Below are 15,410 nucleotides of genomic sequence, written 5' to 3'. Positions count from 1 at the left end.
CCTTCTGCCCCTCACATTTTCCCCCTTTTTCTTCCCCACTGTGTCTTAGTATTTGCTTTTGTATTTTTGTATTTTATTCTATAATATAATAAAATATTACAAACTGTAGAAAAAAAGGAAAAAAGTACCAGTTTTAATTTCTTCAGTGGTGTTCCTTTGCTGAATCACTTTCCTTTTACACTGACAAATGTATGATAAATTTATTCATGTTTATTAATATGCACCACTACCAGGTAGCTCAGGGATCTTCAAACTTGGCACTTTTAAGATTTGTGGACCAACTCTCAGTATTCCTCAGCCATCATGGCTGATTGAGGAATTCTGGAAGTTGAAGTCCACAGGTCTTAAAGTTGCTAAGTTTGTAGACCCCTGAGCTAGCTGGTCGGCCCTTCTTCCTCTCTCCCTTCTGAACTCTTTGCACAATGTAGTAAGAATGCACCCCTCCCGCAACTCCTTCCCTGTACCCTTAAAGACACAGGAATCAAGTGCAAAGCAAGAAAGGCTCACAAAATAAAGAAATACATTAACTGGGGGGGGGGGTTCTTTAAGCTGCCTCAGGGTGTGTCAAGGTGTCACAATGTTGCAAATCAAGACTGAAAGTCTCCGGCAATTGCAAAAAGCTTTAGCTTTAAATTAAGCCTGTTTACCTTCAAAGATAACTTTCTAAAAGTCATAGACTCAGTTAAAGGGGATAAAACTAATTACATTTGTTTAAAGGGATTAAACCTTTCCCTGTTGTCTTTTATAATAATAATATAATAATAATAATAATAATAATAATAATAATAATAATAATAATAATAATAAAAAAGTTGGAAGGGATCTTGGAGGTCATCCAGTCCAACCCTTTGCTCAGGCAGGAAACTCTATACCATTTCAGACAAATGGCTGTCCAATCTCTTCTTAAAAACTTCCAGTGTTGGAGCATTCACCGCTTCTGGAGGCAGGTTGTTCCACTGGTTAATTGTTCTGTCAGGAAGTTTCTCCTTAGTTCTAGGTTGCTTCTTTCTTTTTTTCCCCTTTCCTGCCCAAACCACCTTCTTTTAAAGCCTCTCCTCTCCCCCCTTTTTCTTCAGTTCACCTACAGCTCAGAACTGCTTCAGGAAGCGTCAATCAGCTGGAGCCAATCAGCTGGAGCCCTGCTGGCTCTTGGGGCTTCTGCCAAGGCCAGACAGTCCTGTAGCTGCAGCTGCCTCTCCCTCAGACTTGGGTCGCTTTGGCTCATTCTCCTCCCCTGCTACACTTCTCTAGAATGGTTGCATACATCTGCCATGTGGCAAAGTACCACAGGTGGTATGCATACTACCGGTTGAAAAGCCCTGACCTAGATAATAAAAGTTTTCTGATATATTGAGCCCAATTTCTTCTTTATAAATGAATGATATTTATAAGTGCAATGCCAAATTTTGAATGTGAATTCACTAGCATCTGACCAGTGCTGAGGTTTAGGCTGGATCTTAGTCTCTCAGTTAAGGATTCCATAGGCCAATTGTTGGGTTCAAATATTATCCAAACCGTGGAAGATGATAGAGTTGCAGAGATAAAATCTGGACCAAATGAGTTAGTAGAAGCCCACAATAGCTGGTTCAATCGCATTTTTTCCTCATTTCAAAATATTAGTTTCAGATATATAAACTTGTATATCCTCTTTGTTTAGTATTAACTCACAGAATAATCTTTGCCTTCAAATTTGCAATTGAAAGTCTCTGATAGATTATTTTTTTTGTTAGATTTATATTGTGCCTTTTGTTCAGGACTTCCATGTAGTATACATAACACTCTATCCTCCCATTTTTTTTCCTCACAACACCTTGTGAGGCAGGCAGGCTTGAAAAGGGGCAAATAGCCTAAAGTTACAGTGAACTTCTGTGACTGGCTTGGGCTTCTCTCTTGCCATTGCACCACCTTACTCTCTATGAAATATGGAATAGGATGCTTCTGAGGAAATACATTGGGCAGGAATTTATTTTTATTACCAGAAATAGGGCTTTTACACAATTGACATTTTTTCCCACAGAAATTAGCTAAATTTCAAAAGCCTAATTTTTCAGGGGAAAATAGCCTTATTGCTGTGTCACTAATGTTTAGTCATCTGGACCCAGGAGTATTAGATCTTTTTCACACCACTAGTTAAAAAGAAAAGCCAGGAGCCCCTGATCAAGAGGCAAACCTCTAATGACAGAAAATTGGCTGTGTTTCACTTAGGTTTTTTTTTAGTCCCTCACAGAAATCCATTAAGTTCTTGTGGAGCCCTAGGATTTCATGGAACAGAGCCTAATCCCGAGGTTGATCTTCTGTACCTTGCACAAAAATCTACCAGTGAATTGACCCTTTGTTGGACCCTGATCCAGGCTATTAATAAATTGTTAATCTCTTTATCTAATTAATATAAGGTATTGTAGGGTTTTCAAAAACCTATGGTATGACCTTTTTGTACTTTTTCATTTTGAAAACCCTATAGTAACTTATATTGATTTTGTACAATAAATGAATTAAACATATGGTATGCATGTTTATATGTATGTGTGTATATATCTTTTTTTTAAAAAAAAGTTTTTTAATTTATAATACAATTAAAAAAAGAAAACATTGGACATGACGTAACCTTCCAGTTTGAACATTTCTATCAAATTATTTCTCTTTTTACATTCAATTCTTTGTCTCTATAAATACATATAATTTTTTTATACAAGATTATATATATATTTCCATCTTGTTGCTAATCTATAACTCCAACAGTCATCCTCGATTCCCACCAATAGTAGAATTTATCCCAGATTTCAGAATATTCTGATCGCTTTTATTTTTCAGTTCCATCATAAGCCTGTCCATTTCAGCGCAAGATAGTATTTTATGCAGTATCTCTTCATCTGAAGGAGTTTCTTTGTTCTTCCATTTTTGCGCCATTTTTGCGCATACGCCAGTCTAGCAATGGTCAAGATGTGCAACATCAAGTAGGCTATCCCCTTATCATATTTCTCTGTGGTTATGCCCAATAAAAAGAGTTCAGGTTTTAGATCTATCTCTTACATTAATATTTCTTTCAGCCATTTTCTTATCCTATTCCAATAATCACAGGCTTTAGGACATTCCCACCACATGTGGTAATGAGTCCCTATTGCTATTTTACATTTCCAATATATAGGTGAAAGATTTGGGCCCATTTTGGCTAACCTCGTAGATGGAAAATGCCATCTGTAAAACATAGAGGTTTTCCTTATAAGAAGTAGCTAAAGTAAGTTTCCTGTTTCTTTCCCACAATTCTTGCCAGATATGCAGATCAATATTAAAGCCGAAATCCTTACTTCATGTTAACATAGTTTCTTGACCTGCTCTTCATACATTGCCTGGTCTAGAAGGTAATGATATATTCTTTTAATCATTTTGTCCTCGCTTCCTAGTAATATTTTATCTAACTCCGTCAGCTCTGTTTTTATACCTCAATCTTTTTTATCTTTCCTATATCTTGATTGCAATTGGAGATATGCCCACCATTCCAATTCTATCCCTTCACCTTGAAGCTTTTTCCTTGATTACAATTCTCCTCTCTAGTCTAATATATTTTTATACGTTATTACTTTCCCTAGTTGTATGAACATTGGATGTATATGCATTTCCAATGTTGAAATCCAATTAGGAATTTGCATATAATTTTGTTGCCTAATTTTAACCCACACATCTATTAGCGCACGTCTTATATAATGCCTCTGGAAGTACTGGTGAACCTTGTATTTCTCATCCCATAATATGGCGTGTCACCCAATCTGCATATCATGACCTTCCAATCTTAATAATCTCCTATTTTTCAATTGTATCCAGTCCCGCACCCATATTAATATTGTAGCTTGATTGTATTTTTCCAAATCCGGAAGACCGATTTTTAGAATCTTGCAATAATTTTAATTTAATCCTTGATTTTTTCCCTTGCCAAATAAATTTGAGTATGATTTGATTAAAATTTCAAAAAAATTCCTTATCTAATTTGATCGGTATGCATTGAAACAAAAATAGTATTTTGGGTATCATGTTCATTTTAATTACAGCGATTCTTCCCATAAAAGAAAGCTGTAGATTTGTCCACCTATCCAAATCAATTTTAATCTGCTCCATTAATTTGTCATAATTTCTCCTTTAAGTGTGGCACATCTAGCTGTTAATTGTATCCCTAAATATCTTATTTTCTTTGTAATCTGAATGCCTAATCTATCAACTAATTCATTTTTCTGTGCTCTAGTCATATTCTTAACAAGCATTTTAGTTTTTTCTTTATTCATCTTTAGGCCTGCTCTTTCACCATATTCACCCAATACTTCCATTAGCCTTGTCCCTGATTGTAGTGGCTCTTCAATTATAAAAACAAGGTCATCTGCAAAGGCTTGCATTTTAAATATTTCTCTCTTAATCTCCAATCCTTTGATTTGCTCATCTTTCTGAATCGTTCTAATTAATACCTCCAGGGACAGTACAAACCGTAACGTAGATAATGGACAACCTTGCCTTGTGCCTTTTTGAATTTGAAAACTTTCAGTTGTATCTCTATTAACTATAACTTTAGCTGCCTGTTTGGAATAGATTGCTTTAAACATATTTATAAAATTCTCCCCAAAATCCATATACACCAATTGGTTCAGCATGAAGTCCCATTTAACATTATCAAATGCTTTTTGCGCATCAAGAAAAATTAGTCCCATTTGTTTTTCATTATGAACCTCATAGTATTCCAATACATCTAATACAATCCTAACATTATTTCTTATATATCTTTTGTGTAAAAAGCCATTTTGATATGTATGTATAAATTCTACTAAGAATCTTTCAAGTCTCTCAGCCATTATGGCCATAAAAATTTTGTAACCCGAATTTAGTAATGAGATAGGTCTATAATTTTTAATAAACGCCAAATCTGAGTTTTCCTTGGGAATCAGTGTAATGATTGTGTCTTCCCATGAAGCCGGTATTTTTGCATTTTTTAGGACCTCATTGAATAGTTCTATTAATGTTGGACTTAAAGATTCTTGTAAAATTTTATATATTTCTGCTGGTAAACCGTCAGGACCTGGGGCGTTGTTGTTTTTTTGTTTCTTAATTGCCTCTGATAATTCTAGAGGTATAATCTCTTTATTCAACATATTTTTGATCTCTTCTGGAACTTTCGGTAATTCAGCTGTTTGCAAGTGTTTTAGTATATCATCTTTATTTTTCCATTCTTCATGTTTGTATAATTTCTTGTAGAGCTCATAGGCCACAATTTTCTTCCCTTTGTTCTGGTATACAATGTCACCTTCTTCATTGTATAGTTTACTAATCCTCTTTTTATCATTATGTTTCTTTATTCCGTAAGCCAACCATCTCCCTGGTTTGTTAGCGTTTTCAAAAAATTTTTGCTTGGTGCGTTTTATTTGCTGTACCAGTTCTTCCTTTTCAATGGTATTTATCTTGTGTTTAATTAGGTCTATTTGTTGCTTCAAGTCACATCTTTGTGGTTTATTTTGTAGTTTTTTCTCAGCTCTACTAAGTTCTTCTAGATTTTTTTGTCGCTGTAGTTTGATTTTATTTTTCCTGGTCATATAAGCAATTGCAACACCTCTCATGTAGGCTTTGGCTGTGTCCCATAAATTTTGGCAGTTTGTATCTTCCTTTTTATTCATCTGGAAAAACAGGCTTATTTGGTCTTCCATTTTCAATTTAAATTCTTTATGTTTTAAAATTGCTCTTTTCAAAGTCCATCTCCTTATTTTCGTTTGTCCTCTCCATCTAATTCTGACTGGATTGTTGTCTGCCCAGGAGTTCGTATCAACTGTAATGTCTTCCACTTCTGAATTTAAATCTGCTGACAGCCACGCCATGTCAATTCTGGACATGATAGATGTTGACCTGAATAATAAGTATATTGCTTTTTCCCTATATTCCTCTCCCTCCAGATATCTTGGATATTAAACTTCTCCACCGTTTTAAGGAAGGTACTAGGTAATGTTCTTCTAATTCCTTTTCTAATCTTACTACTTTTATAATCTAAGCGTCTATCCGCAATTGCATTAAAATCTCCCATTAAACAGATATTGTCATATTCAAACTCACCAATGATACTATGTAATTTTTTATAAAATTGTTTCTGCCCTTCATTCTGGGCATAGATTCCCATGAGAGCTATTTTTATTTTATTCAATATTGCTTCTATTATTAGAATTCTACCATCTTCATCTTCGTAAATTTGTTTCATCAGAATTTCCTCTTTAATGTATGCTGCAACTCCTCCTTTTTTTGTTGTGACAGTGATGCAAACATATTCCCCAATTTGGGGCAATGATGTTGTTTTTTTATATGGACTTCTGTAGAATTATTATATCCAAATTCATCTTGCTAAGTTTGTTTACATTTTTTCCTTTTTAGTGGGGAATTGCCATTAACGTTCAAGGATAGAATCTCAGCTCCCTCTTTTGCTTCTTTATCTATATTTAGATCTTGTTATTATTGTCGGTCTAGACTTTAACTTGTGGTTCCTTTTCTCTTTCCACTAGCATTCTTGTCGGTGTAACCTCTTTAACTTCTTTGAGTCTATTCTCATCATATTTTTCATTATCTTTTTCATAATCTATATTCTTTCCTTTCCCAGCTCCCTTGTCTTTAATTTGTGGTTCCTTTCCTTCTATAGCCTGCGCTAGTATCTCACCTTATTCTCTTATCTCTCTTTCCACTAACTTCTCCTCACTACCAAATTTTGTCTATAAAATTCTTCTGCTTTATCAATTGTATCTAGTCGAAGCCTTTTTTCCTGCCACCATAATCCCTTCCCATGCCAGCCATCTGAAATTAATATTTTTTCTTGTCAGCTTGGAGGTTATACGTTGGTAGGGTCTTCTTAAATCCCTCACCCTTCTGGGTACTTGCTTGAGTACAGTTAATTGCCTGCCTCAGTATTCTAGTGGGTCGTCTCTAGTCCTAAATAATATCTCATCTCTAATAGATTTCTTGATCAATCTAATGTGGACTTCTCTAGGGAGATTATGTCGTCTCGCATAATTCGTATGAATTCTAAACATCTCATCAATTTCATTCTCCATCTCTTCTTTGCCGGTCCTTAAAGCTCCCGCCAGTAAGTCTGTCATCATCACTGCTAGGTCTTCGCCTTTCATCTCTCTGATGTTTTGGAACTGTAGGTTATGGGCAGTCTTCTCTAATTCCAGGGAGATGACTGTTGATTTCAATTCTCTGTTAGCCTGGGTTAACCTTTCATTTCATCTACTCTCTTTTCTTCTTTTCCCATTCTTTCTTCCATTTCATGTAGCTTTTATTCATTTTTCATAATCTGTTGCTGAGAACACTCAAATTTCCCATCCATTGACTGCATCTTTTCCTTAAGTTCTCCTGTGTCATTTCTCACTTTCCCAATTTCTTTTTTTAGGTCTTCATGGTTTTTACACATTACCTCTTGCATTGATTGCAGCATTAATTGTAGGTCTTTAAATGAGTTCGCTCTATTTCTTTGTGTCACCTCTTCCAGAGATCTTTGCCTAGCTGGGCTTGGTTCCATTGTTATGGTTTGTGTTGTCTGTTTCCTTCCTATTCCAACGCTTGTGAGATTGGGAATACTTGTCATCTTTCTCAACTCTTCAACCTCCCCACTTATTTACAATTTTTATGTTTCTCTCCAGTATATCAAGGTTATCACAATTAGATCTAAGTATGTTATGTTTTGTATACAGTGATAGGTTGCCAATTAGATATATTAAATACAGGTATTAATATACTTAACAGTGAATATTAAAGCGTTTTAAAGCAAACATAGATAGACGCTTAGCTAACTAATTAATTTTAGGTACTTATTATTAAATTAAATTATTTAGGTTGTAAATCTGGGTCACCAATATTTTGCAGCGATCAATATTCACAATAGACTTATCAATATATATATAATTAACAATCATTCTTTTAGTTAATATAGATGTCAATGATTTCAAAAAGTTCAATAAATATATATGATTTGTCACCCTTGCTATACTCACAATTTCCTCATATAATTTTCCCCTATAGTTCCTTTCAGAGAGTTTTTGATTAAATATCTAATTAACACTTGCAGACAAAACTAAGTGTACTTTAAAGTCACAGGTTTGTTATTTCCTCTTTATTTATTTATTTTTCCCCTTCTAGAGTTGTTCTCTGTTCAGCCAGCAGGTATCTCTCTTGCCTTTATCTCTGGTATTCAGCCTGCAGTCTTAATTCAAAATGTCTACCTCCTCGGCTTCGTCAGCACTTTCACTTTATAGCTTTGAAGTGCACTTGCCTCTCGTGATTAGACTTTCCTTCTCTTTTTTTTTGAGAAAAAAAAGAAACTCCTCTTCACTTTGAGTTTCTCCAGCCAGTACAATTCCACAATGCAAGCAACCCTTCTATGCCCAAACTTTTTTCTTGCCGCTATTTCAGGAGAGAAGAAAAGAGAACGACTTTCTCTCTTCTCACTCTTCTGGGCTCCTTTGTACTTCCTTGGAAATCCTCCGGCAGGTTCTTTTGCCCCGGATCACTTCCACTGAATCATCAGGATTACTGTCAGGATTAATTTTCGCTGGATCTGTCACCGCTATTTCGCTGCTGTCTTTCGTCCAGCTGTCAGCTGTCATTTCTTTGCGGCCGCCATTATGGGCTGTCTCCTTCCTCCGCTTGACTTTTCCAAGGCTTCTTCTGAGTTCGCTGGTCACGGCCGCCGCCAGAGATCGCTCCTCAGAACATGTCTTATTTTCCGGTCCCCCTCCAAGGAACCTGGGACCCCGAAAAGTCCGTCAAATGGTTGAAAGCGGGGGAAAACGATCCGGAGAATCGTTCAACACACCTGTTTGTCTTGACAGCTGGCCCCGCCCCCGTATGTGTGTATGTATCTTGAAGGGTTCTGGAACAAAGAGAAATTATTTAGTTTAACTGTTGCTTTCTTGCTTTTTGTAATCGGCTTTTGCACCAGGGAAATCTCATGCAAGCGTGGGAAACATGTGTATGGATGCAATGTACTGAAGATGGGAATAAGGCAGTGTACAGGAATAATTGATGTCTTCCTTATGATGTAATGGCTCTGTTGACTGATTTTCATTGTCTTAACAAAGTTTATAAAGCAATGCTACTAACTTTCTAAGGTGTGGCTACTAACTTTCTAAGGTGTGGATGTAACTCTGCCAGTGTTCCAGATTGTTTGCTATCCAGATGCTTAATTTGATCAAATAAAATGCTGCTTGACCAAGAAGTCTCCGCTTGGGTTATCTGATTAGATTGATATGGTATCTCAAGTTCAAGTAAGGGATTGGGACCTTACAATCTGAATATAATTTATTATATTTCTGAGATCCATTTTTTTAAAAAAATCAATTTTTGTTAATGATTTGGTTTAATTTATTTCCCTCGTATTCCCTATTAATATTAATTACTACAATTCATATAAATTTTCATCTTGGCTTTAGTCTTTTATAGAGTATGGCTTCTAGTATGTGTATGTGTGAACATAGGTGTAGCTTATGTACACATTTATTGGAGACGGAGGAATCTGTATGAGGGACTGACAGTGCAGATAGGGTTAGATTGATAAAGGCAAAAGATGGACACTGCTGTTTTTTTTTCCTGCTGTGGCTTCTATGTTTTATTACATTCCCAGTTTTATTATATCCCAAATCCGCTCAGTTGGTTACTCTCACTATCCAAACATAATCATAGTTCAGTTTTCAGTCTATTTATGTTCAGTGTTCTCTTATTTAGCAAAGAATTTTAAAGTTGAATTTGATTGAAGAGAAATTGTGGGGTGGGGGGCGGGGTGGATGGAGGTAGCAAAGAGAGTTGTCTGCCCAAACATATGTGCCCATGGGAACTATGTTGGTTACGTATATTATAGCACAGTGTGATCACATTACATGAATCAAGGTAAAAGTTGACTTCCAAACAACATGGATAATTGGTATGACTAAAAAGCTCTGGTTTTGAGCTTCATTATTGTTCCTTAAGCTAACATTGCAGTTTTGTTGGTAATACTTTGCATAGCAGATAAAAAGAATTGAAGAGTAACATTTCAAAATCAAACAAATATTAAATGCCTGTCATTAGAAATCTGTAGGAATTATGCAATTAGTTCAAAGGGACAAGACCACAAATCAATTCTGCTTTTGAAAATTTGTTTTTAAATTCTTGCCCCTCGTATATTGTTTAAAATTATTTTGTTGTCTAACAGCTGGGCCTTTGAGTAGTTTTCAGTGGAAATTAGATTAAAGGTAGGCAATATGATGTTTTGGGGCTGAATATTGCTGTGACTTTTGGCTTTATACTTTAGTGGTCTCATTGCCCTAATGTCCAATTTTTTTATTCATTTAATTTAAAAAAAATAACAGCGTGACGTGCTAAAAAGCATTACTTATCTGAATAATTCTGCTTCTCTCTGTATATCATTCATACTCTTCTGTGCATGTGATTAACCTCACCCAAATGACGTTGCTTATTCATGGACATACATATTGCTTTCAGATCTTTATTTCCATCATACCCCCACAAATGGAACATGGTCTTTTTTTATTTTTCCTTCAGACTTGAATAAAATTTTGTGACTAGATCAAGTACATAAAACTGAATTGTTTTTTCAGTGTATAGTAGTAAGGTGGGAGTAGCATAATTGCATTATATTAGGAAGGAACCAGAAACTTAGCACAACTTCCTTGTCATAGAGTGGACTCTGGCTATATGAGTAATGTCTGAGAAAGTTCCTTCCTGCAGGCTGAATAGAAAATGGCTTCCTTAACTATCCTTTTTATGGTAGATCAGAAAAGAGGAAGCCTGTTGTTAAACTCTTTTATTTTTTACAGGTAGTCCAATTATGCTCATAAGTGATGATGGTTGTAAGTGAGTCACCACATGACAACCTTTTTTTAACAATCTTTTTTGCAGTGTTGTTAAAAGCGAATTCAGCGGTTGTAAAGTGAATGCTGTGCTTGTTAAGCAAACACTACAATGTTTAAGTGAGCCCCCGTTAACTAGGTTAGATTTTTCCAGAAACTGGAAGTAAACACTAGTTTCCAACAAAACAATCACAAATTGTCCCATCATCATGTGACCATGGGCCCTGTGAATGGACATATATGCAGGCTGATTGCCAAGCAGCCAAAATACTTGCACATGACTGTGGGAGGGGGGTGGTGTCAGAACTCTGAAAGTGGGTTATAAGCCTCTTGTAACTTCACACGGTTACTAGGCGACTGGTTGTAAGTTGAAAGCTACTTGTATGTTCTTGCTGTTTAAAATTTAGGTTAATTTCTTAATTTCATCTTAAGTAGTTTTATTGGCTGAATATTCTATTCAGTATTTTTAAAAAGAATGTTTCTGGGATCATATATTTAAATAAGCAATATAAAGAACTCATGCTTGAATAGGGGGAATATCTGGCATATGGATGTGTGCAATCTTTGAATTTTTTCCTTATTCTCTCTCCCCCCCCCAAAAATATAGATTCCTTTGGGACACTAGTCCTTCCATCTGTAAGTACTCTTAAAATACTAGAAATATAAACCATATGTTTCCAGCATTACTTTTATTTGCTTTTTGATTTGGCTAACTTGGTTATATTTTATAGCTCCAAATTAGTAATCAATGTGTAAGTGTTATTTTGTTTCTTTAGATTAATAATTAGTTTGAGTGCCAGCTCAGAAGAATCTGGGATTTCAGTTTGAATGTCTTAAATGCGTACTCAAGTTATGAGCAAACACCAATAGGTACTCAATGTAACAAAATTGTGTATTAATAAAAGATGAGAAATGCAATAATATGCAAAAAATTTAATTTGTACTTATATCCAAAACATTTTATTTCCTCATTGGAAATTCCTTATATTCTACATGCAAAGGCAAAATGTTACTGCTGAATTTGGGCAATAAGTTTAATTGTTTAGACTAATTGGAAAAAAAAGTATAATATGAACCTGATAAGTTAAATTGAGAGGAGGATGTTTTTTTAAAAAAGTATATATTATGGTACAACACGCATGGCTTTTGAAATACTGTATAGACACTGAAAATGCTATCTAATATGCAAAGCAAGCCATGGGAAGTCCTGGTGGCTTGCCTTGGTCTGACCAGCAGTCTGAAGGCAACAGCAGGGCCCAGTCAACCATGCTGCACAGTTGGTGCCCCAAGGCCCCCGGTGTCAGGCATGTGTCAGGCATGTGCAGCTACCAGTAGTAGTGGCTGGAAAGTGAGGCTTGGCAAAGAAAGATGAGCTAGGTCTAGGAATGTGTGAGTCTCTTGCCAAGCAAGAGTCTCTTGCCAAGCAATGAGTGGAAGAGACAGCCAGTCACTATGCAAGCAAGTAGGATCTCTGCTAAAAAGGGAAAGAGGAAGCAAAAATGAAAAACGAGCAAGAAAAAAAACAAAAGGAAAGATTTTTCTTTTCAGCAAAGAGAAAGAAGAAAGAATTTGGGCGGTCCCAAGTTGGACTTCCTAGTTCATGATCATCCCGAATATGGTTTTGAAAATAATAGGACATATTAGCCCAGGAACAAAGCCAAATATTGGTGTTCTGGTTAATGAAAAATGCTGGCAGCTAAATGGCAAAGTGACACGGCTCTGTTTCACAGCATTGCCAGAAGCTTAGTTTTGCGGTGGAGAATTTTTGATTTAATAAATGTACATTTAATGGCATAGAAAGATATTCTTCATTTTATCCATTTTCGATTCTCTAGAGTCTAGAGAGTTTTATCAATGTATGAAATGACTACAATATCTTGGGGTAATGAATGAACCCTCCTACACCACTCATAACTATTAAAATTTGATATCCCTGCCCTAATAGGTTTCTTATTGCATAAACTTGTGTAAATCACAGTGTGTTTCCTCAGGCACATCTTGTGAGAGGAATGCCATACATTGTATACACTCAGTTATTTTGGGGAGCGGGGAAGGTTGTGAAAATTAACAATAGTGTCAGTGAAGCGCTAAGCAGCTAGTTAATGTATGTGGTGTGAGAAAATTTGGATCTGTTTAATTCCCAACAAATGATATTCCAGCTTCAAATCAATTCTAAGTCTATGGTTTTGCCAACACAAGAGGGGGGGAAATGTACTTCAGAAGCAGAGAAACAGGACTTGAGGTTGATTGGAAGGTAAATAGGAAATTAGTAGAGAGGGATTTCATTTCTTTCTGCCCTTCAGAAGAAAATGCCTGTCTGTTCTGGTGCCAGAGCAACTAGGCAGTGCAGGTTAATGCTTAGCCTCATAATCTTAATGTATATATAGATTTTGACTTCCAGTCACCTGTTCCCCCATGTCTCAAATGACTAGAACCAGTTCTGTGTGTGGTTTTGCATGCTGCCTGCATCCCATGGATGGGAATTTATTTATTTGCGCAGCCCAGTTTCTGACATGCCACAGCCTGGTGCCGGTCCACGGCCCGAGATTGGAGACCCCTGGCCTAATGGTTAAGGTGTCTGTCTTAGGAACCAGGAGACTGTGAGTTCTAGTACCTCCTTAGGTTGAAAGCCAGCTGGATGATTTTGGCCAGTCACGCTCTCAGACCAACCTACCTCCCAAGGTGGTTGTTGTGGGGAAAATAGGAGAGGCAGGAGCATTAGTCATTATTGCCATTATTTACAAATAATAATAAAGGTGGGATTTGAAAAAAATCAAATAAATAAAACAATAGCAATGGTAATGAAATGAATTTTCTTCCTCAGCTCCCATTGGGCAGTACTGATGCCAATTATGAGTTATTAGTGAATGGATATTCAAAAGGACAACTGCTGTTTTCTAATCAAACGTCACTGCCATTTGCAAGTAAAAGTTTTTCAGTCTTCATCCAGACTGACAAGACAATGTATAAACCAGGACAAGATGTGAAAATACGGGTTGTTACTCTGCATTCTGACCTCAAACCATACAGTACCCCTGTAAATATATACATTCGGGTAAGCATAGGTTTAAAATTATTTGGCAAAGAAGAGGTTTCATGTGAAATATGTGAAAATGACTCTTGTGCATTCACACCAAGGTATAGCAGCAGGAAGGTGATTTCTTGTAAAAGACATTCAAAATAAATATCTATTTGTATTTTGTACATACTGTAGAATATAGATGTTCGCACAGTGGTTCAAATGATATGTTCATCCAAGCTAAATTTATGTTTTAGAATACAATTGATGTAAATTCAGGGTAAAATTTATTGCTCTTTTGAAAAGAGCTATAGTAAGGGAGTGAGAGGCAAGAGACTCTTGGAAAGTATTAGCTTTCATTATTTATATATTTATTTAAAGCATTTACATGCAGTGGTGGAATTCAGCTGGTTTGCATCACTTCGGCAGAACCGGTAGCTAATTTTTTGTTGCCTGGGCCCAGAATGGACTTCCGGAAGTGGCATCCACACAGAGAACCGGTTGTTCACATATTTGAATCCCACCACTGCTTATATGGCCGCACAACTCAAACAGCAGGACTCTGGGTGACATAAAAGAATCATTCTAAAATGTTGAGAATTCCTTAGATGTATTCATGGGTAGAAAATACTTTATCACCAGAAAAAGTGCCTGTACACTGATATGCAATGTACAGCAAGCCATAATATAGCTATTTGGTTTTGATATGTTATGGTTAAACAATCTATTCCTAAATAAGAATTTGGTAACAGATGAGATTTTTCTTCAGAAATGAAATCTGCCCCCCCCAAAAACAATTGCATTGATGAAATTCATTGTCAGATAATGATAAAATGAAAACATTTCTGAAAATTAACTCCTATTGCTACAGGAACTTCTAATCTTAACATCTGCAGCCTTTTTGATTATATAGTAGAATTGATGGCCATGTTTTCTAGATGGATATTTACTGCTGAAGCATACTTTGTTGCCATGAACCTATTTTAGCAGTCATGCATTGCACTAAATTCTGTATTTTGAATATATACAGTAATTTAACATATACTTTTGTAAGGATCCTCAGCGAAATTTGATTCAGCAATGGTTGACAGAGAACGGAAAACTGGGCAAGATCGTTAAGCAGTTCAAATTATCCAAATATCCTCCCTTGGGTGATTGGTCTATAGAGGCTCAAGTAAATGTGAGTATAAATAAGATGTGTTTATATTTAAAGTAGAAGCGGGCAACCTTTTGATGATGAACAGCTTTAATTTAAGGAGGAGCAAAGTGGATGGGGCTAGATTAAGCTGTAAAGCAGACTTGTCAAACAAAAGGCCCGGGGGCCAGATGTGGCCCACAAAGTGGTTTCATGTAGCCTACGAAGCCATCCTGGAAACAGTGAGGGAACAGCCCCCGCTGCCTTGGCCCTGGCCCAGGCTGGCCGGGAACCAATGTACAATTTTGTGGTGGCCATCTATGCTGAAACACATTCAGTCTTAGCTCCATAAGACTGCGTGGCCTGAGAGGAATAGTGAGGCTCCTCCAGTGGACCATGC

At 36.3% G+C, this 15,410-nt stretch overlaps 1 protein-coding gene across 1 annotated transcript in view; it reads left to right on the top strand.

The window, feature by feature from the left end:
• Positions 1 to 15,410, top strand: part of CD109 (CD109 molecule) — a 76,219-nt gene that overhangs the window by 4,512 nt on the left and 56,297 nt on the right. The window contains exons 3-5 of the mRNA XM_039346638.1: positions 11,464 to 11,492; positions 13,681 to 13,911; positions 14,930 to 15,055. Of these exons, the coding sequence (XP_039202572.1) occupies positions 11,464 to 11,492; positions 13,681 to 13,911; positions 14,930 to 15,055 (386 nt within the window). The remainder of the gene's footprint in view (positions 1 to 11,463; positions 11,493 to 13,680; positions 13,912 to 14,929; positions 15,056 to 15,410) is intronic.

The sequence above is a fragment of the Crotalus tigris genome, unplaced genomic scaffold (genome assembly GCF_016545835.1).
Source record: "Crotalus tigris isolate CLP2741 ecotype Arizona unplaced genomic scaffold, ASM1654583v1 scf7180000018016.4438896, whole genome shotgun sequence".
Lineage (NCBI taxonomy): Eukaryota > Metazoa > Chordata > Lepidosauria > Squamata > Viperidae > Crotalus > Crotalus tigris.
The sequence above is the reverse complement of the archived record's forward strand: the minus strand, read 5'-3'. Positions and strand labels throughout refer to the sequence as shown.